General features: G+C 46.9%; 1 protein-coding gene across 1 annotated transcript in view; it reads right to left on the bottom strand.

Annotated features, from left to right (window-relative positions):
* Window positions 1-3398: 3398 nt before the first annotated feature.
* The window catches only part of CCNJL (cyclin J like), a 124480-nt gene continuing 102872 nt past the window's right edge, over window positions 3399-25006 (bottom strand). Inside the window, exons 5-6 of the mRNA XM_069653898.1 lie at window positions 17352-17511; window positions 3399-6268 (exon numbers count right to left, since the gene is read on the bottom strand). Of these exons, the coding sequence (XP_069509999.1) occupies window positions 5827-6268; window positions 17352-17511 (602 nt within the window). The 3' untranslated portion in view covers window positions 3399-5826. The remainder of the gene's footprint in view (window positions 6269-17351; window positions 17512-25006) is intronic.

Raw genomic sequence — 25006 nt, 5'->3', positions numbered from 1 at the left:
ACGTTGTTCTCCTCTACCGGCTTATTTATTAATGAAGCTTGAGTTCCTGGTTTGAAACCAGAGTTTCGTAACCATGCGTGCCTCTTTAGGAGGGTCCCTTGTGCCAAGGTCCTGCCAGCTGTTTCTGCCACCAAAGTATTTTTGAGAATACTTTGATTAACCCTTTTGCCCTCAGCTACAATGGAAAGCAGGTGAGCCCGCAGCGGTTCAGGGACTTCTTGAAGGCCCTCTTGTAGCATGTTCCATTGTGCGTTTGAAAAGCTAGCCAACAAAGTGGTGTTATTAGCTATGCGAGTGAAAAAACGTGTGTCAGTGACCATTTTCCCCAGTACGTATAACCTTTTGAATTCCTTGTCAGGGGGTGCTTCCCCTGTGGCAGGGGGACCCCCACCCTCTTCCTTTGTAGTTGCCACCAGGGAATCTGGAGTGGCATGTCCCCTGATGTAAAGGTGATCAGAAGGAGAAGTGCGAAACAAGTTTTTCGACTCTAGGATTGATGGCTCTTGTTAGGGTGGGTGTCAACAATGAAGGAGCCAAGTGTTTTTGATTGAATTCAACAAAGGAATAGCCTGGCTGGCCGGTGGCTTTTCTTTCAATATGTCTGACAAAATCAGCCTCTGGTACAGCTTCCGGAGTAGCAATCTGGAAATGTTCAGCTGCCCAGCTAAAATGGCGTTAAACACCATCTGGTCGTCAACTGGGGAGGCCTGTCGAGTGGTTGTGGTAGGGGGAATCCATGCACAGGGAGTCAGGTTCCAGTGTTGGACTAGGTGATGCGCAAGGCTGATGGTTGAACCGGTCGCGTTTGTCCTCCCAACCCGCTGTGGGGTCAATGTGATCATCCAGGGTCCCCAAATGGATATTCACCTTGAATGAATTGGTCTATAGGGATCTCCTCAGCAAGGTCATTAGTCTCTTCTTACTGAGAAGGATCAAAGGTCTTGTGAAATTTTGCAACAGGAGGAAAAAGGCTCTCCTCTAGAGGCCTTTTGGGTGTGAACCTCAGAGCTCCACAAACCTCTCTAACCTATTCATACACCCCTCAAACTTCTCTCTGGTCTATAATGAGGAACCAGAGGTCTAGGGGTGGGAAAGGCTATTCTAGTTGATCTTCTGCGCTAGAACGTCGAGATCTTTTAATGTCGACGAAAGACACAGGGCCCTCTGAACAGTCCTATCGAGGTTCTGACGGTTGTGGCGTGTCCTCGGACGTATCTTTAGGCCTATCTGTAGGTTTCCTTGAATCCCTAGGCCTATCTTTAGGTTTCGACGAGTCCTTCGACCGTTCTTTTTGATTTGCCACCAAAACAAGCTTTGCGATGCTTTCGGGAATACTTGGTGTCACAGGAAAGTGTTTGGACTGGGCCTGCGGTTGTGCAGTTGTTTTCGGTGTAACTGAGGCCTTACGCTCCGCCGATGCCTTCTTCTGATGCGCCTCGACAGTCACTTGAATATTGGTGGTAGCGCTCTTTGATTTAGACTGTCAGTCGCATGCCCCACCTGCGGTTGCGTGGTGGGCTGCCGATCCAGACGATCGGCAGGCACTGCCGAACTATCCAGTGTGTCCATTTGGAGCTATGAAACGCTTCGACTGTTTCGTCGAAGACAGACTGGGGGTTGTGTCTTTAGTGTGGGAAGAATGTGCATCCTTGTTGCCGGGATGTACAGTCCCCATAGCAGTACTCATGTTGTGCCTGTTGGGCCCGGACTAAGCAGAGCAAGATCGCTCCGCCGTGATGTCAATGGCCTCCAAATTGGAGCGCTGGTCGCCACCAAGTCCTTCGTCACACTCGGTGGCTGAACTACTCTCGGCCTGTGACATTTCATAGGCCGCCCACCGCCTAACACTGTGGTCCTTTCGTGTCTTGGGATGCAGGAGCTTACAAGCCGCTTCTTTGTGGTTAAGGGGGAAGACCCCTATCACACTTAAGGTGTTTGTCTTTCCACAGGAATTTTGCCTTGCATGAAGGACAAAATCTAAATGGAGACCTGTCCATAGCGCAGGAATAACACAGTGACGACGAGACCAAGGGAACAAAGAGGAAAGGGAAAGGCATTCTTAAAAAGAAAATGTCCACCCCCAACCCTCCTCTCCCTACTGTGTAGGCCGGACAGAAGGCCCGGCCACGTGGTCAGCAGTGCCGACCGACTGGATCAACTGTTTTCAAAAGTCCACTGTCTTCGTCGTAGGTCCCAGGTTTCGAAATACACTATGGTTGCCAAAACAAAAGACCATCAGGCTAATATACATGCAAGTGACATACTGACGGTAGTAGAAGAAACTTGGGATGTGGTAGTCAAAAAATATAAATGTATGACATACCCATCACCCCGCTGTTTGGTAACCCCCAATTTACCCCACGGCTTGAACCCAAAACATTCAAAGAATGGAAACCGGCAGGTTGCGAAAAAATAAGAAATGTTCCAAGGGGAGGAGGTTAAATCATTTTTACAATGTAAAAAAGAGATGAAGCCATCTGAAAACTCCAGATTCCAATACTTTGAGGTGCAACATTGTATTCTCGCCCCACCAGTCAAACCTGCAGCTATAAGAGAGCCAACAGCCCTAGAAAACATTGTCACATCAGATTCTGGGGCCACATCACTTACCTCAAATGTACACAAATTAATGGGGGAAGATGCAGCCAACGAGGCAACTAGTTATAGGCGACGCTGGCAAATAACTTTGGGTACAGAAATCCCAGACTCAGATTGGGGAAAACCCTGTGGGAAACAATTCCCTAACTTACTAGAGCAATCCAGATAAGAGTGTTTTGGTACAAACTTGCGGTGCAATGGCACTACACCACGGCTCTGTTAGGGAAAACAGATCAATGCTGGAGTGATTGCGGTCGGGTGGGGACCTGGGAACATGCATGGTGGAGCTGCCCAGTCCCAAAGCATTATTGGGAAGTTGTGAATAAATGTATGAATGAAATGTTTCCATCACTTGCACTAAGATCTCTACGGTGAAAAATGGAAAGTGAAAGAGCCACCTCATGTTACGGAATGGTTCTCTAAAGTGTGGAACTTTGTAGCAATGGAATGGATGATGCATTTCTTACAAGAGGAACATACTGCATTTCCCAAAGACTGGAAAAAGGTGCTTGATTTTCTACATAAAGACCATAACAATATGCATTTCCCTCAGAAATTACGACTATTGGGTATTGCTTGAATTGCCAACAACTGCATGAACACGTTTAATGGTGCATACGGCACAGGTGAATTGATAAGACTGCAAACGGGTGGGGGTACCAGGTCTCATGGGACGTATGGTTGGCGGGTTGTGCTGGGTGTTAAGGTGTTTAAGAGAAGTGCAAACAAACTAATAAAAAGTGACATATGCTAGATAGAATCCCAAAGAATCCCAAACAAAGGTGCACAAATAGACAGCAATCTGTAAAATTGTTTTATTGGTAAAAAAAAGCTTTCAGGTAAAGGGGAACAAGACTAACCGTGATTCCCACATTTCTACTTGGGCACCACAATGCCAGCTGCATTGTCCAGCCAGCAAGGGCATCCTTTACACAGTAGTGACATTCTGAAGGGCCACACACATTAAAACCTTCTCTAAAATAATCATTTGGTAGTGACAAACTGACAACCAGTGTGAGTGGGGAGTTGAGGGGCAGGGAAAGAGGATATAGAAATACAGTTCACATAAATACAAAAAGCAATCCTCTTATTACCAAGAAATCCCTATATTCTACCAATTGCTAAACTAGAGTGTTGAACAAGGACGGAGTCTTACCTTTGTCCACAGTTGTGTATTTCCCTTAATAGCTCCCATTTTCTACTGTACATGCTAAATTATTTGACAAACGCCAAATGTTACTTCAAGATAATGGTTGCAATATGCAACATTCATGGAATTCTAACAGTTACTGCAAGTTCAAGTTCGCAAACCCCGCTGGCGAGATTTATATGTGCTACAGTTTCTATAAAAACATACACAAACTTGATTCTCTGAAAAGCAAACAATACATATAGTTCCAGCAGTGTGGGCGACAGAGCGGTCTTGGATTGCTTTGAGGTGTGGACTTCACACCATACAGAGATATTCAGTGAGGAGGACTTGTACCCTCAAGTCATGGTCAGACCATATTGCACGCTTGATTATCAATAAACGACATCCTGAGAAACCACTTAATGCAGCTGTCTGCAACCTTTCGCTCGCCAGATGGTTTGGACTACAACTTCCATCAGCCCTAGCCAGCATAGTCAATAGTGATGGACTGTAGGAGTCAGTCCAAAACACAAAAGGTCGGGCAGGTTGGACAACATCCTCAGGATGAATGTGGCAGAACACAAAGGACCATTTTGGAAAGGAACAACAAGACTTGTGCTGTGGGAACAGTACTCACTAATTCATGTCAAGTACCACCCCCGCAAACCTTTAAGTGTAGGGTAATTTTCAGTGCAGTGTGCACACAGATGGCACAACAGGGTGGGGAGTGGGCATCTAAAACAGGGAGGGCGACAACAGAGCACTGTAAGCCAAAAACAGCAATAGCTAGCATTGAAACCCAGCAGTATCCTAGCTGCACCCAGACTAAAAGGAGGCCACCACAATACTGTTGCAATACCCACTTTCTATATTGTAGCCAAAGTCTCTGGTTTGCCACTGGCTTCCTGAAACAGCTCTTGCCTTGGGTGTATAACCTGCCAGCATGGCCAAGGCATGCGAGACTTCACTAATGGGAACAAGGAATGGCCCCAAATGGGAACTCCCAGATTGTGGCAGCAGTAGTGTGTTGATTGTACAAAGAAGACTTACATTACATTTAAAATTGGAGTAGGTAGTCAGCAAGAAATACATAAAATCAGTACATTTGAACATGAAAACTTTACATTTGCCTGAAAGTTAAACCACAAGACTATGGGAAGCTACCCAAATATGTAGGGGGAACAGAGGAACTGTTAAACGTATAAATAACAAAAAACGTTTGTTCAAGTATTAATCTTAGAATCCCTGATGTTGGCTCTAATTGACTCTCTGACTCTCTAATCATCAGTCCAATTAAGGCAGCAGCTAATAAAGTAAAATAAAAACCTTGAACCTATTCCCAGAAATAAAAGGCAGCTTCATTTATAAGAAATATGTAACCAGAAATAAATGTATATTTTTAAGGCAAATTATAATTTCCCCACTGAGAGTTGGAAAAGAAAATAGACCATTGTTTTGGTCACGCATTAAATGTGTTTTGAAGCTGTGCAAGATGATTTTTTTCTTGGAAATTTAAAGCAAATGGAAACGCTGCATAACCGTCCAAGAATTGGGGGATCTGGCAAAAGAGCTTCAGTAATAAAGCTGCTCCACAGCAAATGATGTTCTGTCATTTCAACCCGGCTAGAAGACCCCAGGCTGCCTCTGTGGCGGGCATTGTAACCAGTGTCCTTTGAAACCTTGTAACGACCAGAGGGTCGCTGTGGAAGACAACGTGTGCCTCAATCAACCAACCGACCGCCATGGAGGCAATTGGTACCGCATTGCTCTGGCTGTACCAATCGGCCATATTGCGAGAAAGGGATCCTTGAAAAAGCTTTTTCCACGCAGTTTGTCTTTCAGCTCCCGTACAGGAAGCACAGTTTATGTAATACAAAAATGAGGTATGTGTTATTGCATTTCTTACAAAATCCCAGCTTTAAGGCAATATCTTAATACTTGTGGTAAACAAAAGTAGTTAAAAGCAACAGAAAAGTCCAACAAAGATAGTGTCAGGACTGAATCAACTAGAAAACATTCTCGCCATCCCAAGGAATGGTTCGAGTTGCCATCTCACAGCATCCAGTTCGTTTTCCAGTTGTCCGCTGCCACACAAGTCATCTGTTAAAACATCCTGCTGCATACGAATGGCCACTGAGAAAGCCACTTCTGTAGGCCATTGAAATGCAGTGTCTTGGCTCTGCCGTGATTGCTACTTGCATTGCGATGGGCCCTTGGATTGGCAGTGTTCGTACACTAGGCTGCAACCCAGCCTGCAGAGATGAGAAAGAATGAAGGGAGGCGCAGGCACTACCTGCCAGTAGGCTTGAAGGCCTGTGAGCCTGCAGGGAGTCCCGGTAAGCCGAACACAGATCCTGCACTGGTGACTGAAACTGCGAAAGGGACAAGCCTTGCTGGGGTAGAGGCTGATAACAGGACTGTTGGAATAAGAGCGGAGTAGCCGTTTGCTGATGTGCTTGGACGATCAATGGTTGATGCAGAGAGGTTGGAGAATCAGCCTTCAGTTTACTTGCTTCTTTGACATCGTTATCATGCGCTCTGTACAAAAAAAAGGAAAATGGTTATAAGATTTAAAAGGGGCAATTGACCGAATAGTGTGTAGAACATAGTGCAGATAGCAAACCGGATGCCTCATTTTAAGGTACTTTGTCAACTGAGTTGCCTAGCAAGCACCCTGTTTTTAAACACAGTACAGAAGAAATAACATCGGCTCGGCAAACTAGACCAGCCCTGACTGGCTTCGTCAAGGAACTCATTCTCACCCTAGCTCTCCATAGTGGTTAGTTTTGTATTACTTCCAAAAGCAAAAAGGAAAGAAGCACTAGCAAAAAGGAAAGAAGCACTATCTAAACCACTTTGCGGATATTCAAAGCAGCAATGCCGTTCGTAGACGCCAACTAATTCAACTCATGTCTTTTATTGCAAGTTATTTAGTACCGCTATAGGGCACAATGTTCTCCATTGGAGGTTATGTCATTGTGAAAAAAATGAAGGCAAATAGAAACACCTAAATTCACGTAGCAATAAACATGCATCATGCGTGCAGAAAAACAAAGATGCCCGCCTGTTAATTAACATGTTTTATAGTGCCAATGTAAGAACACAATAAGCATGTAATTGTCCAGACATTGCAAGACACCTAATGCCTTTGCCTCATTACTCTCAAAAGGATACAACTGTGATGGATGTGCCCCAAAATGCTAACTACCCTGTAAGAACATGCCTGTGCTGGCTTTGCCACCAACAAACCAGCAGTGGTCCAGGTGAGTATGAAAACTTGTTTCCCCAAATATTGACCGAGTAGAAAGACCTTCACTAGCTCTATGCTTCATGCAATAATGTGCAAATCCTGACTTGCACACGTTTTTCCAGAGTTAATACAGCGTTTACTGGTTATATGAGCTTTATTTAGGTACTCTGTCAAATGACTGGTCATTCCAAGATGGTGCCATCACCATTTGAAGATCCACTGTAATTTCAACAAGAGTACTTAAATAGCACATATATCTAGTAAATACACTTGAAAGCTGAAATTGTGTGCAGTTAAGTTTTACACACCATTACATTAAACATAAAGACTTGGCAAAAAGATGTCCTATTACAGCGGTGAACAAAAGTGTTTTTTTACAATACCTGCTTACTACAATTGTGTTCAAACCACCTTATATGCACTCTGCTCAACCCCCTTGCCCATAACATTTACATGCATATCGTGCACACATCAGTTTCTAAATCCAGTACACGTCCTTCATAAAAGTGTGATCCCCCGAGTGTGGATCACTAAATAAGACTAAACAGCTTTGCTATTGGCACCTACAAATATAATTCAGACCTCTGCTAAACTAGTCAAATTCAGACCCACATACAATTTAACCTTTGTAGCCAAGATATTTCAAAGACTGGGCACAAAACAGCAATTGTTCTGCACATTTAAACCCGTTTCTGGACACTTGTGCTGCAGTCCAAATAAGGAATACTGCCACAACCCTCATTGACTTCAAAATAACTCTAGTGAGATGCTGGGAACGTCAGTTATTCCCTTCTCAACCTTATAGCTAGGCTGCAGTAGACCATATCACACAGAACGATATAGTCTGCTGGGACTACCAAACCATGCAATTCAACGGATCAACTGAAAGCAAGTCCCTTTTTACGCACACTCCAGAGTGAATACAATCCTCTAAGGCAGAGGTCTTCAAAATGTGGGGCGTGCCCCACCATGGGGGCGCGGCCACATCCCAGGGGGGGCACGAGAGCCCAGCATGAAATGTAAAAAGAAAAAACTTTTTTTTTCAGATTGGAGGAAATGGACGGGGGCAGCTCACATGGTCAGACTGGACCATAAAACGGTCTTAGGCACCAATGAAAAAATGGCCAGCAGTTGCAAATGGATATCCAGTCCTTTATTCATAGACTGTTTGAATAGTACCCAAGGGGGTGTTTTTTGTTTAAATGTAAACAAATGGTGATATTTAAAGAATATTTATTCAGCAACAATGGTCAAAACTACTAGCTGCATAGTGAAGTAACTCCTCAAACTGGCCCACATTGGCCAGAAAAGTGGCCCATTTTGACTGGCCTACACTAGCATTTTTGGTACGGTCATCGCCCTATTGCCCTATAGTCCAGTCCAAGCATGGCAGCTCATCCATAATGGTGAGAGGGCGTCTACCCACTGGCCCCCTCACCCATTATGGAGCAGCCGAGGAGCCAGCCCAGTAAAACCCTGAGCACTCCCTCGGCTGCTTTTTCCAGCTGAGGGAGTGCCTCCGGGCTGGCTGAACTGTCAAAGGGAAACACAGTTTGCCTTAGACAGTTCAGTTCCCAATCTGCACATGATCACTGAGCCATGCAATGCTGGGGGCGTTTTGCTTTGCCAGCCTTGCATAGCTCATTGGAAATGCTGGCTGGGGCACTGCATGTATGCATGTGCGAGGGGGTGCTCCTTCTCCTCCTCGCACATACGGGCAGAGTAACCTCACGGTTATGGTGATTTGTGTTTGGATGCGTGTATGATTGTGTTATGGGACTGTGGTGGGAGCAGGATGGGCGGGAGCACTGGGATAGTGGTGGGAGCAGGGTGGGGAGAGAGTGCACGGTCTGTACTGGGAGTAGGGTACGGTGACGGCGCGCAAACGTTCATCTGGCATATTTGGGTGGGCCTGGCCTGCCCAAATTTTGCTCAGGGGGGCCCAGGCCAAAAAAGTTTGAAGACCACTGCTCTAGGGAAATAGTCAGGAGAATGCTTGCAAGGATATAATTACACATAATCCAAATCTCAGCAAAGGACTCTGCTGCTCGAGAATGTTCTGGTTAATCTTAGTGGAAGCAGAAGCTTAAAAAGCAGTGAGAGTCATCACATACAGTGCAAATAAGAGCCAATGATTGGCAAAACCATATATATGGGCCTGCTCAATAGGGGATGCAAGGCTACAATAGGTTGGTTTCCTTGCCGCCTATCGGGCTTCACGTGGGTCAGCTAGGCTCACCATGTCCGCGGGTGAAGGTCAGGTTGCTCACGAGATACATGGTCTAAGCTAAATTAACATCTTAAGGCTGCTACTACATCACTGTGGCATGCACCTGGGTGGTGTGCAACTCTGTGTCCGGGGGAAGGGAGGAAGAACTAGTCATACTGATCCACACATTCTGGGATTTGTTGATTATGCACCCACCCTTACCATGATCTATACGTATCCATCCCTGTACCTTGTGTTACAAAGGAAGTCTTATATGCTGAGAGGTGAAATAGTTGCGCATGCTTCAATCTTTTATGGTCCCTGGGTTTATGCTAGGACTGGGAGGTCGCTTGCTCATCATAGAATGCATGGATGGATCTTTGACTCCACACTTTCCTTCAACACCCACATCGGAGGTCTCTAAAAAGGCAAACCTCCTACTGCACCTCCTCAGAGGTACTCTGCCTGTCCTCTCCTTCCCCCGGAAGCTCATGGTCTCCCAAGCTCTGGTTCGCTCTACGTTGGACTATTGTAACAGCCCCTTTCTAAATCTACCTGCCTCTACTCGCCGCCCTCTACAACTAATCCAGAACAGGAGTGCAAGACTTGGCCCTGGCCTCAAGCCCTGGGATCGTATCTCTCCAGCTCTGAAATCTCTTCATTGTCTCCCAGTGGATGCAAGGATTAAATTCAAAACCCTCTTGCATTGTCCACAAGGCTTTCTGGGGCCTGGGTCCAAAATACCTTCAGCTATCCCTCTGCAAATACCTCCACTCTCGAGCACTTCGCTCCTCTACCTCCAACTCCCTCAGGGTCAGTCGTTTTTTTTCAAAGAAACTAGCTAGGGGTAGATCTCAGTCTTCGGCTGGGGCCTCCCTCTGAACAGCCTCTCTCCCACGCTAAACCTCAGAGAACCATCTCCGGTTCCGGAAGCACCTCAAGACCTCCCTCTTTGTTTCTGCCTTTGCTCCCCCTCTGCCTTGCTGGTCTGTTCTCTCTTGACACTGTGCACCTGGCCACCCTCTGTCCTCCAGGCCCAGGTACCTGCTCACCCTGCCACCCTCCCGCACTGCCTCCGGGCCACCCCTTGCATTGGGGACTATATCTGTACCCATATAGACCCCCCCACCCCTTTTTCCTTCCTGCACTTATCAGACCTACCCTGTCTGCTGCCTTAAACCAAGCACTTGCCAATTGCTGGCTGCACTACCACTGTTTGTTACCTTTATTATTTATTTATTATTTATCTGTTTCTCCTTTGCTCCACACTTTCCACTTCTCCCCCTCTCCCATGCACTTGCAGGTTCTCAATGTCACTAGGCCTAGTAAGATCGTTGTTTTGTTCTCCCCTGTTCCCCTCCCTTGCCGCGCTCTGAAACACTTGTGTACGAGCGCAATAGAAATAAAATATCAATATCAAGATCAATCAATGTGGGGGGGTCGGGTCAGTGGTGTGGGCTCTGGCTCCAGGTTGACTGGGAGGGGTTTAGAAACCTGCTGGCAGTTTGGTCATCATGAATGGGCACTGCAAGGACACTGGTGCTGTCTCATGGCCTTGCAGAGCACATTGCTCCCAAAAATATGAATTGTTTACAACAGTGAAGGACACGGGGAAGTGCACTTCCATGAGAACTGGTGCTGCTGATCCATTCTGCCTTGCTGATTTGGGCCTAGTGAAATAGTTCCATGGGGCTCGATTGGTGCAGCGCAGACATGCAGACCTGTGCCTCGGTTACAAGTACAAAATTGCGTTTCATTCTGTGCATCTTCGTGCTATGCAGCTGTTCGCGCTATATTGTTTCCACACCGAGTTTCATAGTGCGGTTCTCTACCCCCTTATATACTACACTCACATATGGGTTTCGCCTCAGCTTAAAGCACCTACGGGGGAGGGAGGGGTTAGCTATGCTAATTTCTATCCGAACACAACCAATTCCTGACTGACATCCCTACTCAAGACAGAGGTTGTCAGTTGCTCTCCGCACCTCTATCCCCAAAACTTGCAGAGTGCCACAAGATCCTAGTTATGCTTGTGGATTAAAGCACACAAGGAACTCTTCGCCTCTATTCTGGAAAACTCAGACCCCCAACCTTAGAAATAACCTGTGCAGTAGGGTTCCATGTCATTTTGCCAATGGTATTTACTTAAAAAAAACAATTCAAAGATTTTTTTCGATGTTGGGGGGTCTCCCCGCCCCAAACTCTCCTTCCTCAAGCCACTACCCACCCCTTTTAACCCTGCAGAGGATCCAGCAGCAAAGAACATTTCTGAGGCATGGCATACAGCCGGTATTCTGTTTTTTCGGTGGCTCTGCTGTCCCTTTTTTTTTATTTTAGTATACAGTCCTATGGTAGCGTATATGGCTCCTAGAGCAGGGTACAAACCCCCAATTCTCGCCCTAGGATGATTATAACACTACACTGGTTTTAGGCAGTAGGCTAATGGCAGCTGTAATTTGGGCTTGGCTTCACCAGTGGTGCAATGCGATTTACTGCATTAGAAACCAATTAATCTTTTTGGTAGTCATTGGGGAAATAATGTTTTGAAGTGCTGCTCTTAGATGTTTTGTTTTTGGGCCATTCCTTTGTCACCAGTAACAGAGGCAGGCCTAGATAGCCGTAATGCACAACTGTGCTCACTGAGCCCAGCCCTGCACCCTCTTTTGTGGTTTGGATTTGTTTAGGTCAGTCCGTAGACAGACCATTACAAATCCTTATACACAGTCTGCTGGTTTTTGGGGCCTACCTGATGGTCTGGCCATGGAAACCTGTTGGAGTGTCCTGCTATGCGATTGGAGACGTGGCTTAGCCAGCTCATGCGTATGGGTTTATCTAGGGAAGACCCATAACTCTGCCTATTTTCTGCTAGATTTCGTCTGGAATGCTGCATATTTACTGACCTGTTGGGAGAATTTTTTGCCAAGGAGCTGCTCCCACTCGGAGCACGTTTGACTACTAGCTGGTTGCAATTTCTGGATACTGGATGTCCCACTTGGGCTCTCTCCCTCGCCCCACGTCGGCGGTGCACATCTTTGGTTGGACTGTGGCTTCTGTGCCGGAACTGTCTTGGGTGGTTTACCATCTTGGTGTAGGAATCTGCCATCAGCCAGAAGGGTATTAGGGGCACCAATACCCACCCTCTCCTGTTAACTTAGGAAGTGCTGCGTCACTCACCTAGACAGTTTTCTTTATGGTGGGACAGTTTTCCGCTTGTTGGCCGACTCGCTGTCCTTTGAGCTGCTGGATCCTGCTAGTTGGGTTCTCCCATCCTCCTGAATCCATCCTTGCCATTTTATTTACTCCTAGCTGGTGGGTCCCAAATCCAAGGAAGGCAGTTTATTTGTGCTGTCTGGGTCATCACTGGTCTGGGGTGCAAGGCTGCCGGTGACCAGATTATGTAAACCTCTACGTATAAGAAGTTTGAACTCAGCAGGCTGTTTTGCCTTTTCAGATTTCCCTTTAGGGGAACCACAGCCCTCAGTAGTACTTACCCTTGGGCCCTGGTTTGTTGGTTAATGAGATACATGTCCCCAAGGGTCACAGGTTTCTGCAGGCACCCCACCACCACCATCATCATCATCATCATCATCATCATCATCATCATCATCATTTTGCCATAGATTCTATTGGTCTGAATCCTCCAGTGTTACTCGCCTTCCTGGGGCTGCTGAGTCTTACATGGCACTGGAACGCTTCAAAAAGGGTCTGCTCTGGCAGCCCCTGGGGTCGAACTGGAATGTGGATTCCTTTTCTGCATAAATGCGCCGGTGCCCACTGAATTTGGCTGCTAATTCCTTTGGGGTACTTTTAAAAACTCACCTAAAGCTCTACAAAAAAGACCTTGACAGTACTGACCTGCTTCCTCCAGACAATTTCACTGGGTCCCCTGTGTGTCGATTGAATTTTAGGGTAAAGGCTAGAATTTCTGTAAGTCTTAAATGCCACTCCAGTCTTGTGAGTGTAGAATATTTCTTTGCATCTAGTTTTCTAGCAGTGTAAACCCAATCTTGTTTTGACTTTTGGTGGTCCCTGGCTCTGTGTATTAACCCCTTTCATCCCCCTTTGGTCCTACATTTACTTATGGTGTGCATTTGTACTACTTGTCGTACTATGTCCTACAGATTCAGTAATCTGACTGTTTTGTGCGGGCACATGGGATCCAGTTTAGAACTTACGATTTGTGATGTCTAGGGTTCCCCTTTTCTTCCCTCTCTTTATCCCTGTGATGTGCCTACAACCAGGTAGTGGGCAAAATAGGTCATTTTACCAGTGGGCCGGGCCTTAATTTACCATTAACGTTTTTATACACAAACTGTTTTTGCTGTGTTACTCTTACCCTATAGTACCCATTGTATCGGATAGAGTTCCTGTGTTTACTTTCATGGATGTGTATATGTTTCAATATACCAGTGTGGTTGTTCTGTGTGGACTTTCTGTTCTATTACAAGTCTTCCTCCCTTGAGTTAAGCCTAACCGCTCTATGGGGACCTCATCTCCTAGTACATACATATTTTATTGCAATCCAGAACGGTCAGGAATATCTACCACTGCAAATTGGTAGTCTGATTAGCTCTTTGAGTTACCCCGGAAGGGGAGTCACCGACACTCGTGCAGTTTTGAAAAGTTGCAGATACAAACTGCCACGCCAGAACAGGTTTTGGGCGAGTCTGTAGCCTCCTCCGTTTTATTTGCACAGAACATTATTGTGGTGCAATCTAGGCATAACAGGACTTGTGAGGACTACATATATGGGCTTTAGGTCAAAGAAATATTTGTAGGTCTGCAACCCTGGGGGAACATAGAATGCACTTTGAGATCCCCGAAGTGAGCCTCTGCATACATAATTTGAGGCACACATTAGCAATATGTGGAGATAGGCAGACTGGAAAAAGGAAGGCTTTGAGACTGTTCACCGCATGACTGAGGATGCACGACTGGATTCCAATGGTACTTCATGTGGAAACCGACTAGAGGCATGACCACTGTGGAAAAAAAGACGGGCACAGATGCCTCTGAAACCACTTAGCGACGGTACTTTCTGCTTTGACAACTCCTTGTTTCGTTGCTGCAACCCTTCCCAATTGGGGAAAACATGACTCACGCACAGCACCTATAAACCTATTGACCCATTTGCTGTGGGGTTCGTCTGATGCTCTGATTGATTTGCTCATTCATGGAACATTTTGGTGGCAGGTGGAGATTGGTATAAGGTTTTTTTTTTTGTTTGTTTTCCTCATTTACTTCCCTTCTCCTTGTGACGTTGTGTTTTGTCTTCGTGGTGTTGTGTGTAGGGTTAGACATTTGGTGAGGTTCATTTAGCTGAGTTTTACATAGTTGATTTTATTGCAAGATTTGGTTTCATTGGTTTGTTCGTGTTTTCATTTGAATTGAGTGCTTTATTGTTTGTTTCAGCCTATGTGGAACTGATGTATTGTAAACCTAAACAGAAGTTAAAAAAAAAAAAAGAAGTCTTTGAAGAACAGAAGCATCAAATGTAGGGCCACAAGCCATTAAGACTTGTGAGTAGTAGAAGAAGATGCAAGCAACTCTACAGCAAGAGGTAAGTTCACTCAGGCTTCTTTGTACTGTACCTTCGAATTGAAGAAAAAGTGCAGCAGATGACTTCTGATCCTGTGCAGCTGTTCAGATCTCACTGTTCCTGGGCCTCAGTCGTGGGGACAAGCGGGAGGACTTCTGGGGACTCCTGCACTGCAATGGGACGGTCACCGCTCGCAACTGTCAATCTTGAAATCAGTGGCTGTTCAGTGTTTCAGCTCCTTGCATCTACCGCAAATAGCAACACCGCGGTTCCTGGCTGTCGATATGGACTTTCCTTGCTTCTGGGGTTCCGCACTCTGTTGAGGGGGCTCAAGCTTTGTCAGTCATGCTTACTTGGAGTCCGGAGGATCTTCCTGAAGCTCTAGGCCAGCTTAAAAGCAACATACACAATCTGGTGTTCCTCTCCCTGGCTATACGGTTTCCAGCAGCAACTCTGGAAATTCAATCAGCTCCGAAAAGGATGTCCAGGTGGCTTACTTTGGAGTTGATTGGTCCCACCAACTCAAGGGGGGAAATCGTCATTGCAGGGGCTTCTCTGTAGATTAGAATTTGGAGTTTCAGCACAGCAGCACTGGGCCAACATTTTCTTTGCGTTTGAGGATAATAAATAACAGTGTGATTAAGTGACCCATACGCTGCACGAAAGTGGGCACACGACGATACAGGAAATCAGTTTTCAGTGTAACCACCCAGTGGCAATATGAGGAGAGCCACATGTCACAGACATAGCCCAATCAGAGGACAGGGATAGTCCGCTGTGCACCGTACCTGCAGAGAGCAGGAAAGCCGAGTGAGTGCCATTTCTGATCTGGTGGGTGAGGCCAGATGGGAGAGCTGTTTGCAAACTGCTTGAGTATAGAGTAACGACGAGGTGCCAGAGACACCAGTGGAAGCTGTTCCAAAAGTAATCCCAACTCTGCAAAGACTTCCTAATGAAAAAAGTAGCTTGCGAGAAAGACCGCTTTTGAGAGCTAACCTCTACAGAAAGAAGCCACTCATCATTCTCAAATTGGCAAGGTCGTAGAGAAACTCCAAAGACATGATAGGAGAGAGGCACTGATAAATCCAGTGAACCAGAAGAACATTTGCCATTGACTTAAACAAGGAAACAATGACAGAGACCCAATCAAAGCAGTCATACTAATAAGAAAAATAAAATTTCATATTTTGCTCTTCCAAGTCAAGCATAACCCTTTGTTAATCGTTACAATGGTCATACTTTTAATGAGAACATTTCCTGAGTGCTTAAACTTCATAATTGATTACTATAAAAAAATACTACTTTGAACTGTAAATGTGGTGCGGAGAACAGGACTATCCATACTGCAAGTTTCAATGCCCACGATTAGTATGCATGCCTAATCAGGTTTCCACTCTTCAGGGCTGAATATGGGAGCGATAACTCTGCAATCATATGAAACCCAAATCTGTGTCAAAAGGACACATTTAAGACAACAAATCTGAGCAGAGTACAAATGAGATTATCAATCATAGTGGTGATCCCGTTTAATATATAGTTCCGCAGTCTGTAGCAGGTGGCGGGTGCTTCATTTTGGCGTTGTTTAAAGCGAACGCCTTCAGATTAATTGGACAATTGGTGATTAGAATTCGTACACGTCTCGTGTTACAATAAATTGCAGATGCCAGAGTGGTGGTGGGATGTATTAAGCTTAAAATTGTTTCAGCAATCATATTTTTAACTCTGTCTGATGGCAAATACAGATTGACAAGTCGCATGTGCACTGCGCTAAAGTACAGCCAATTAATTACATGCAATCTGCCTCCTACCGAGGCATCGGCTACAGTTTTGCCTCATCAGACATGCTCAGTTTACAGACAGAAATGCTTAATCAAATTATTTGAGGGGGAAAACCAAATGAAACAAAATGGGTTGTTGGAAACAGGGAGGTCAGATTGCATCATATAGCAATACGGCCAGAGCATGCCATACTTATGGAACTACACGAGACTAAACTGCACCCAGAATCGGATGAAACACCCATGCCACTGAAGTGAAGCCATGCAGAGGATTGTTGGTTGCACATATCGCCAATCTGTAGCACGCCACGCAGACCTTGAATTAGTGTGCCACTTTATCCCTGCCAAACGTTCAATGAGATTATGAGCAGCATTTCGAAGGAAAGCTATCGGGCCAATATAGATTGCATGTAATGGGGAGGATATGATCACAGTATGATATATGTCATTTATAACACGCCTGTACACAAGTGTTTCTAGGCGAGACACTAGTATGACCCTTGCCGCAGCGTTCTACACCAGCTGCAGTTTTCCACTAAGAACAACAGGTTTTCCAAGGTAGAAAGGCAGGCACGCACACATGCGATTCAATGCATGCAGACTACGAGTGGATGAGATCTTTAGACTATCCAGAACGAAGCAATATCCAGCTTTAATGACTGTAGCAACGAGTGAAAGAATGTTACAGCTACAGTGTACCAAGGCAAAGAGGTGGACCATGTTGACATACTTCAAAATAAAATACAGGTCCGTTCTTACCTAGGAATATTCACCAAGTTGCTTTGTGTGCCATGAAACCGGATCTCCAAGAGACATAACAAAAGCATAGAAAGTAGTTGGCTTACCGGAGCAGGCGTTCAATGCATGGTGTAAGGTGCTCCCAGGAATATGCAGATAACAGTTGAAGCTGTGTGGTCCAGGAAGGGGAAACCTGCAAACAAATGCGAGAAGCAGCAATGCAGGCGGCAGCAACGAGCGATGGGCGGAATCCAAGGAACGTGTGGTCTAGAGAATACAGGGAGGCAAGATTGTTTAGTATGAACAGGAGAAGCAAATGCTCTTTTTTCAACGCTAGCTTCCCCCACACAATATGGTCTTCACCCACCCCACGCCTCGCCTTCTGCCCTCCATTGTGCTGTGCCCTAAAACCAAACAACTTTCCCAGTAGTTCCAAAAAGATGTGGCTGGAGTGTTTGGGCTGGGGAGAGGGCTTCTGTTGAATATGGTGTGAAGAGAGGTAATACACCAGGGGGAGGAATAGCTTTCCTCGTTTATAGCACTCATGTACAGGACTGCCAATCAATAAGAGGGACTTTTTGATTGGCCAGCACAAATGACAGCACAACCATGTGCACCGAAGCAGTAACCAGTGAAATCTGAATGTTCACAAGGAGGTCTGAAAACAATTCAGCTTGTTTAATGAGACAGCGTTTAACTCCCAAGCCCTTATTAAATTTGATTCCCCCCAATAATAAACCCAAATGAGGCTTTTGCTGCGGATTATTGCATTTTGTTTTTCGTAGTCGAAAAGGGGACGTCGACAAGGCGTGTCTAACACTATCCCTATAGTGACGTGCGTTGTACCCACAATCCCTCACGCGTCGAGGTCCCTCTGTTTGTATTTTTTCTGCCCTGAGGGAGCCTTCTATACGTGAGTGAGTACAGAAAAGAGAGAGATGTAGAAAGGTGTCTATGTTCCTTCCATCCGAGCGGGGAGGAAGGGTGGGCGCATATGAATCTAAGCAGATACAACCATCAGAAATGCTTTTACGGTAAGTAATGCATTGTCTTCTGATGTTTGTTAATCTGCTTAGAATCACATGCTGTGCATAGACTAGCGAGCAGTACCCAGAGTTGCCGGTGGGTTATGAGAAGGAACAGTAGAGAAAAGATGTCTTAATACTGCCTGTCCCACCTGGGAGTCAGATCTAGAGTGTGCATCTAGACAGTAGTGTTTTGTAAAGGTGTGCACAGAACTCCAGGTAGCCGCTTTGCAGATGGACTCAAGGGGAACATTTGCAATGAACGCAATGGAAGCCCCAGTGCCTCGAGTGGAATGTGCTCTTGGCATGAAGGGTAGTTCTCTCTTAGCAAGAGTGTAACAGAGAGTGATGCATTGAACAATCCATCTAGATATAGTGGACTTTGAAACTGCATCTCCTCTTCCTGCTGCCACCGAGACAAAGAACTGATTAGTCTTTCTCAGTGGTCTGGTTCTTTCCATGTAGAACATGACAGCTCTGCGTACATCTAGTGTATGCAGACTTTTTTCTCCCAAGCTGGAAGGGTTTTGAAAGAACGTTGGTAGTTCTATCGACTGGTTTACATGGAATTTCGAGATGAATTTTGGTGCAAACCTTGGGTGTGTGCGTAGAACCACCTTATCCTTGTGAACTGTTACGAAGGGGTCTAGAACAGAAAGAGCCTGTAGTTCACTTACTCTCCTAATGGAGGTGATAGCTATTAGGAAAGCGGTCTTAAGAGTGAGGTCTTTAAGAGTTGCCTTGTGCATGGGTTCAAAAGGAGGGCCCATGAGTCTAGTAAGTACCACATTTAAGTCCCATCCGGGAGCTGGGTTAGCTATCGGAGGGTGTATTCTCTTTACCCCTTCCATGAAGGGCTTGATAACTGGTATCTTCCACCACGACACTTTAAGTTGGGAAGTGGTGTATGCAGAAAGTGCCGCTAGGTGGACTTTAATGGAATTGAACACTAGACCTGAATCCAGTAGATGGGTAAAGTACAGAACAATGTTAGTCGGAGAGCAGTCAACCGGTTTGATGCTCTTACCTCTACACCAGATGACAAATCTTTTCCACTTGCTAGAATAGCAGTGGCGAGTATTAGGTTTTCTGGCTTCCCTGAGGATGTCCATACATCTCTGCGAGAGTTGTAGATGTCCAAATTCTATGATCTCAGGAGCCAGGCTGCTAAGTTCATGGTCTGAGGGCATGGATGCAGTGTCCTGCCCTTGTCTTGTGACAGCATGTTGTACGGGCAGGGAAGTTTCACTGGAGGAGATAGGGACATCTCCATCAAGTGAGCGAACCATGGCTGCCGGGCCCACATTGGGGCCACTAGTATCATGGTAACCTGCTCCTGGTGCATCTTGTGCACCACTTTGTTGAGAAGGGGAGTCCGGGAAAGGCGTAAACAAATTTCCCTGACCATTGAATCGACAGACCGTTCCCCTTGAACTGGTTCTGGGGGTACCTGGAGGCGTAACTTTGGCATTGTGAGTTCTCCAGAGTTGCGAAAAGGTCTATTTCCGGGAATCCCCATTGCGTGAAGACATCTAAGACGATGTCTTTGTGCAATTGCCATTCGTACTCTTTGGGCAGGGGGAAGTCTCTGCTGAGTTCGTCTGCTAGCAGATCGAGTTCCCCTGGTACGTGTTGTGACAGTAGGAACATGTTGTGTTTGGGAGCCCACTTCCATATATTCTGGGACAGCTTGGACAGTCCTGGAGAGTGGGTGCCCCCCTGCATGTTGATGTAGTACATGGCTGTGGTGCTGTCTGTAAGGACCATCACTGTCTTCCCTTGTAGGTGATCCTGGAAGGCTTTTAGTGTTTTGAACACCGCCAGTAGCTCCAGTAGGTTTATGTGCTTGGATGCTACGTTCGGAGTTCACACTCCGTGAGCAGATGCGTCCGTGGTTAGAGTGGCATCCACCGCGGGTGTGGCAAAGGGTTTCCCTATTATCAGGTTTTCCTTTGTCCACCACCGTAGCGAGAGAACCAAGGCTTGCGAGACCACCACTAGATCGTCCCATTGTCCGCTGGCCTGACACCACTGGCTGTTGAGCCACTCTTGCATTGGGCGCATGAGCAGGCGCGCGTGAGGTACCAAATAAATACACAACGCCATCATTCCTAGCAATCGCATCGCTTTGCGCATCATCACCTCTCGACCTGCCACATATTGTGGGATCTGAAACAGCATGTTTTGGACCCTCTCGTTGGAGGGGAAGACGAGGCCGTCCTTTGTTCGAATTAGAGCCCCTTAGGAATTGTTTGACTTGGCTGGGGTCTAAGCTGGACTTCTTCTCGTTGATGGAGAAGCCCAGTTGGAACAAAAGGTCTACAGACTTTTGGGTGTTTGAGAAGCATGTCTCGTAAGAATCCCCTGTTATGAGCCAGTCGTCAAGGTAAGGGTATACTGGGATGGATAACCTGCGCAGGTGGGCCGCTGCCACTGCCAGTACTTTCGTCAATACCCTTGGTGCAGATGCTATGCCGAAGGGTAGCACTCTGAACTGGTAGTGTTTGCCCTCTATCATGAACCTGAGGTATTTTCTGTGCGCTGGCAACATTAAAACATGAAAGTATGCATCTTTCATGTCCAGTGTTGTCATGTAATCTCCCTGTGATAGCAGTGGGATTACTTCATGTAAGGTCACCATACAAAACTTTTGGGGTTTGACAAACTTGTTCGCTGGGCGCAGATCTAATACAGGGCGCATGGTTAGATCCTTTTTGGGTACAAGGAAGTACGCTGAATAAATACCTTCCATTACCTGAGATAGAGGCACGACCTCTATGGCTCCTTTTTCCAGCAGTTGGTCCACTTCTTGGAGAAGGATGGCGAGGTGTTCTGGTGTCATGCGGCGTCCCCTCGGGGGTCTGTATGTTGGGGAACTGTTGAACTCTATACAGTAGCCGCGGGCTACGGTGGAAAGTACCCAGCGGTCTGATGTTATTCCCTCCCATGCTGGGAGAAAGGACGTTAACCGGCCCCCGACCGGCGTTGCATGGGAGGGGACACAAATCTTCGCGTCACTTGGTGGTGTTGTTGGCTTGGGAGCCTCTGGGGGTGGAACCCCGGCCTCTTCCCTTGCCACGACGTTGACCCCTCTGATTGTACTGGCCGCTATTACTCTGGTAGTTGCTGGAAGAGTACTGTTGTTGGTTTTGTTGCTGGCGTTGTCCACGAAAAAAGCGCTTATTACCAAATCCCTGCCTGTTAGGGGGTTTTGAAATTTGGTCCCCGTCTTTATTGTATCAAATTCTTTCTTCGCGTTCTCCAGCGCGTCATCCACTGCTCACTGCTCTCCCAAAGAGGTTGGACTCCTCTATGGGTTTATTAATAAGGGACGCTTGTGTTTCCGCCTTAAATCCGGAATTGCAAAGCCAGACGTGACGCTTCAGTAAAATTCCTTGTACCAAAGTGCGGCCAGCCGTCTCTGCTGAATCGAGGGTATTCTTGACGATGCTTTGATTGACCAGAGAGCCCTCGTTAACTGTAGCCAGTAAACGAGTCTTTAGGGGTTCGGGAGCTTCTTCGATGTCCTGTTTGAGCTTAGCCCATTGGCATAGCTTGCCAATAGGGTATTATTATTGGCGATTCTGGTAGAGAATGCTGTAGAGGTGGTGATTCTCTTGGCTAGGGCATATAGCTTCTTCCCCTCTTTATCTGAATGTGCTGCTGCCTTCTTCAGCAGTGCATTGAAGGTGGGTTGATCATCGACAGGCGAAGGGTTCCTGACTGGTGTATTTTAAGTAGACCTGATGACTATACTGCTACTGCCTGTGTCAGTCAACCTAGCCGGTGACTGCGAGGGGTTTGGGTCGCCCTCGCCTGTCTTTTCCTGGAATCCTTCCTCACATAGGTTAGTTTCCTCGTGAAAACATTCCTCTTCTTGTTGGTCCTCAACATAGGTGAACTCATCTTCCTCTTGGAAGAAGGTGTCTTCCTCAGTGGGATTGTAAGAGTTTATGTCCTCCTGTATGGGGTTATAAAACTTCTGGTATTTAGCCCTTGGACTCTCCAGGGGTGCCTCCCTTGGTCTCTTGGGTGCCCTGTCTTCTGGGATGGACATGAACCCATCTAGTTTGTCCATACAGGTCTGGAACCTTTCAAAGGTCCACTGAGGTCGGCCAGGACGGTCTGGGAAAGAAAAGGGGGTTTCTTCCTCCTGTAATTGTCTGGTTCTGTCCCATAATGTCGAAGAAAGAGAGCCTTCGCCTTCCGAGTAGCCTTCTTGCTGGCTAGGGCCTTCTGTCGGCGTCGGGAACTGGCCTGATCTGTTTTCCGGCGCCTTCGGCGTATCTTTGGTCTTGTGCGCGGTTTTCGGCGTTTCACTCGCCGTAAGTCTTTGGCCGTCCTTAGATGCTATGCGCGCGAGGCTTTCGGCGAGCATTCTCTCTTCCGAAGGATCGTTCGCCGTCGAGTCCTTGGTGGCAACGTGAGCGCTCTTGCGATGCGCGTCGCCAGAAATTTTGGTGTTAGCGCCCTTATTTTTTGAGTGCCCAGTCGCCTGTCGCGGGAGCGGTGGCGGGGAGGGCTGACGACCCTTACGGTCGGCGGAAGACGTCGGTGGGCCCGGCGTCCCCGTTGGCGCTATGGCTGCCTTCGTCTTTGACGAAAGTGTGCCTGGGGGTATGTGCTTCTGTGTTTTTCTGTGTGCGTCCTTGTCGCCGGGGTGTTCATCCCCATAAGCTGGGCATGAGCCAGGCTTGTCGGGGCCGGGGACGGATGAGGAGCGTGAACGCTCCTTTGAGAGGTCTACAGCCTCTGTTACGGGGGCCGTGTAGTCACTGTCCTCGCCACATTCGGTGGCAGCGGGCGAGGAGTCAGGCCTAGACATGGAGTAGGCCGCCCACCTTTTGACCCTGCGGTCTTTTAGAGTTTTGGGCTTTAGTAATTTACAGGCCGCACAGCCGTCCTCCTGGTGATCGAGTGGTAAGCAACGGTTGCACCGTTTGTGCTTATCCTTCCAGGTATATTTACCCTTGCAAAGCGGGCAAAACCTAAATGGCGTCCTCTCCATAGCTGAGGGTAATAAGTGTGACTACGACCTCGAAAGAGAGGGAGGGGAAAGAGAAAGGCATTCTTAAAGAAAAGAAAGACCACAAAACCCCACTCTCCCTACTGTGTATGGCCGGCGAGGCCAGGCCACGTGTTCGGCAGCGCCGAAGGATCTCCTCCGCTCGTCCTTCCGTCGAAGATATTGCTCGGCGGAGAAACGGCTCTGCATCGAGGGAGGGATCTACGTTATTGATATTAATAACAAACGACCAAAGGTCGAAGAAACTATTTGGCAATGTCTCTCGAAGAGCTCCGCATAAAGGCGACCAGTAGCTGGACGGAAAAAAACAATCTGAGGGACCTCGACGCGTGAGGGATTGTGGGTACAACGCACGTCACTATAGGGATAGTGGTACAGACACGCCTTGTCAACGTCCCCTTTTCGACTACGAAAAACAAAATGCAATACTCCGCAGTGACCACTGGATGTCGGACCTATGCACAGCATGTGAATCTAAGCAGATTAACAAACATCAGAAATATATATATAAAACAATGCATTACTTACCGTAAAAGCATTTCTGATGGTTGTATCTGCTTAGATTCACATGTTGTGCATAGGTCCGACTTCGGGTCATTTGTTGGTATTGGGCGTGGAACCTTTGGGGCTGGAGCCGCGACCTCTTCCCATGCCACGGCGTTGGCCTCTTTGACTGAACTGGGTGTTGTTACCCTGGTTAGAGGGCCAGTTGGTAGCAGAGTAAAATTGCTGTTGGTTTTGCTGCTGGCGTTGGCCACGAAAGGAGCGTCTATTACCATAGCCGCGTCTGCTAGGGGGCCTAGAAATTTGGTCAAGAGTTTTGATGGTATCAAACTCTTTCTTCGCATGTTCTAGGGCCTCATCAACTGCTTTCCCAAACAGATGTGTTTCTTCTATGGGCTTATTTATCAGGGAAGCCTGGGTTTCCGGCTTAAATCCCGAATTGCGCAGCCAGACATGGCGTTTGAGAAGTGTTCCCTGAACCAGGGAACGGCCAGCCGTCTCTGCGGCATCTAAGGAGTTCTTTACGATGCCCTGGTTTACAAGAGTTCCCTCTGAGATTGTAGCTAACAGGCGTGAACGCAGGGGTTCTGGTGCGTCCTCTGCTTCGCTGCGCAGCTTGCTCCACTGTGCATCTGCGTAGCTAGCTAGTAGGGAATTGTTATTTGCAATCCTAGTTGAAAAGGCGGCGGACGTCGTGATTCTCTTCCCAAGTGCGTAGAGCTTTTTGCCCTCTTTGTCAGGTGGTGCCTCACTAGTGGATAGTGGTACCCCTGCTCTTTTCCTTGTATTAGTAACTACGAGGGAGTCCGGAATAGAATGGCCTCTGATGTACAACGGGTCAGAGGGCGAAGGGCTGAAGAGCTTTTCTATCCGAGGGTTGACCCCTCTGACTAAGGCAGGATTGGAAAGGGAAGGAGTTATTCTTCTCTTTATAGAAGCCAGGAGCGGAATAGACTGACTAACAGGGGCTTTTTCTTTAATAACTTTCTCTACAAAGTCTATGTCAGGAAGAGTCTCCCTTGTGTCCATTTCAAAATGCGCTGCTGCCTTGCGCAATAGTGCATTAAGTGAAGGTTGGTCATCTATGGGAGAGGTGTTTCCAATAGGTGAATCCTTGGGAGGAGAAGGGTGAAAGACATCAGGGTCTGAGTGCACTGATTGGGATTGCCAAGGCTGCGAGGTAGCTGTATCTTCTTCGAAAGCTCCT

Source organism: Ambystoma mexicanum, chromosome 3q (assembly GCF_040938575.1).
Source record: "Ambystoma mexicanum isolate Mex_15411 chromosome 3q, UKY_AmexF1_1, whole genome shotgun sequence".
Taxonomy (NCBI): domain Eukaryota; kingdom Metazoa; phylum Chordata; class Amphibia; order Caudata; family Ambystomatidae; genus Ambystoma; species Ambystoma mexicanum.
The sequence above is the reverse complement of the archived record's forward strand: the minus strand, read 5'-3'. Positions and strand labels throughout refer to the sequence as shown.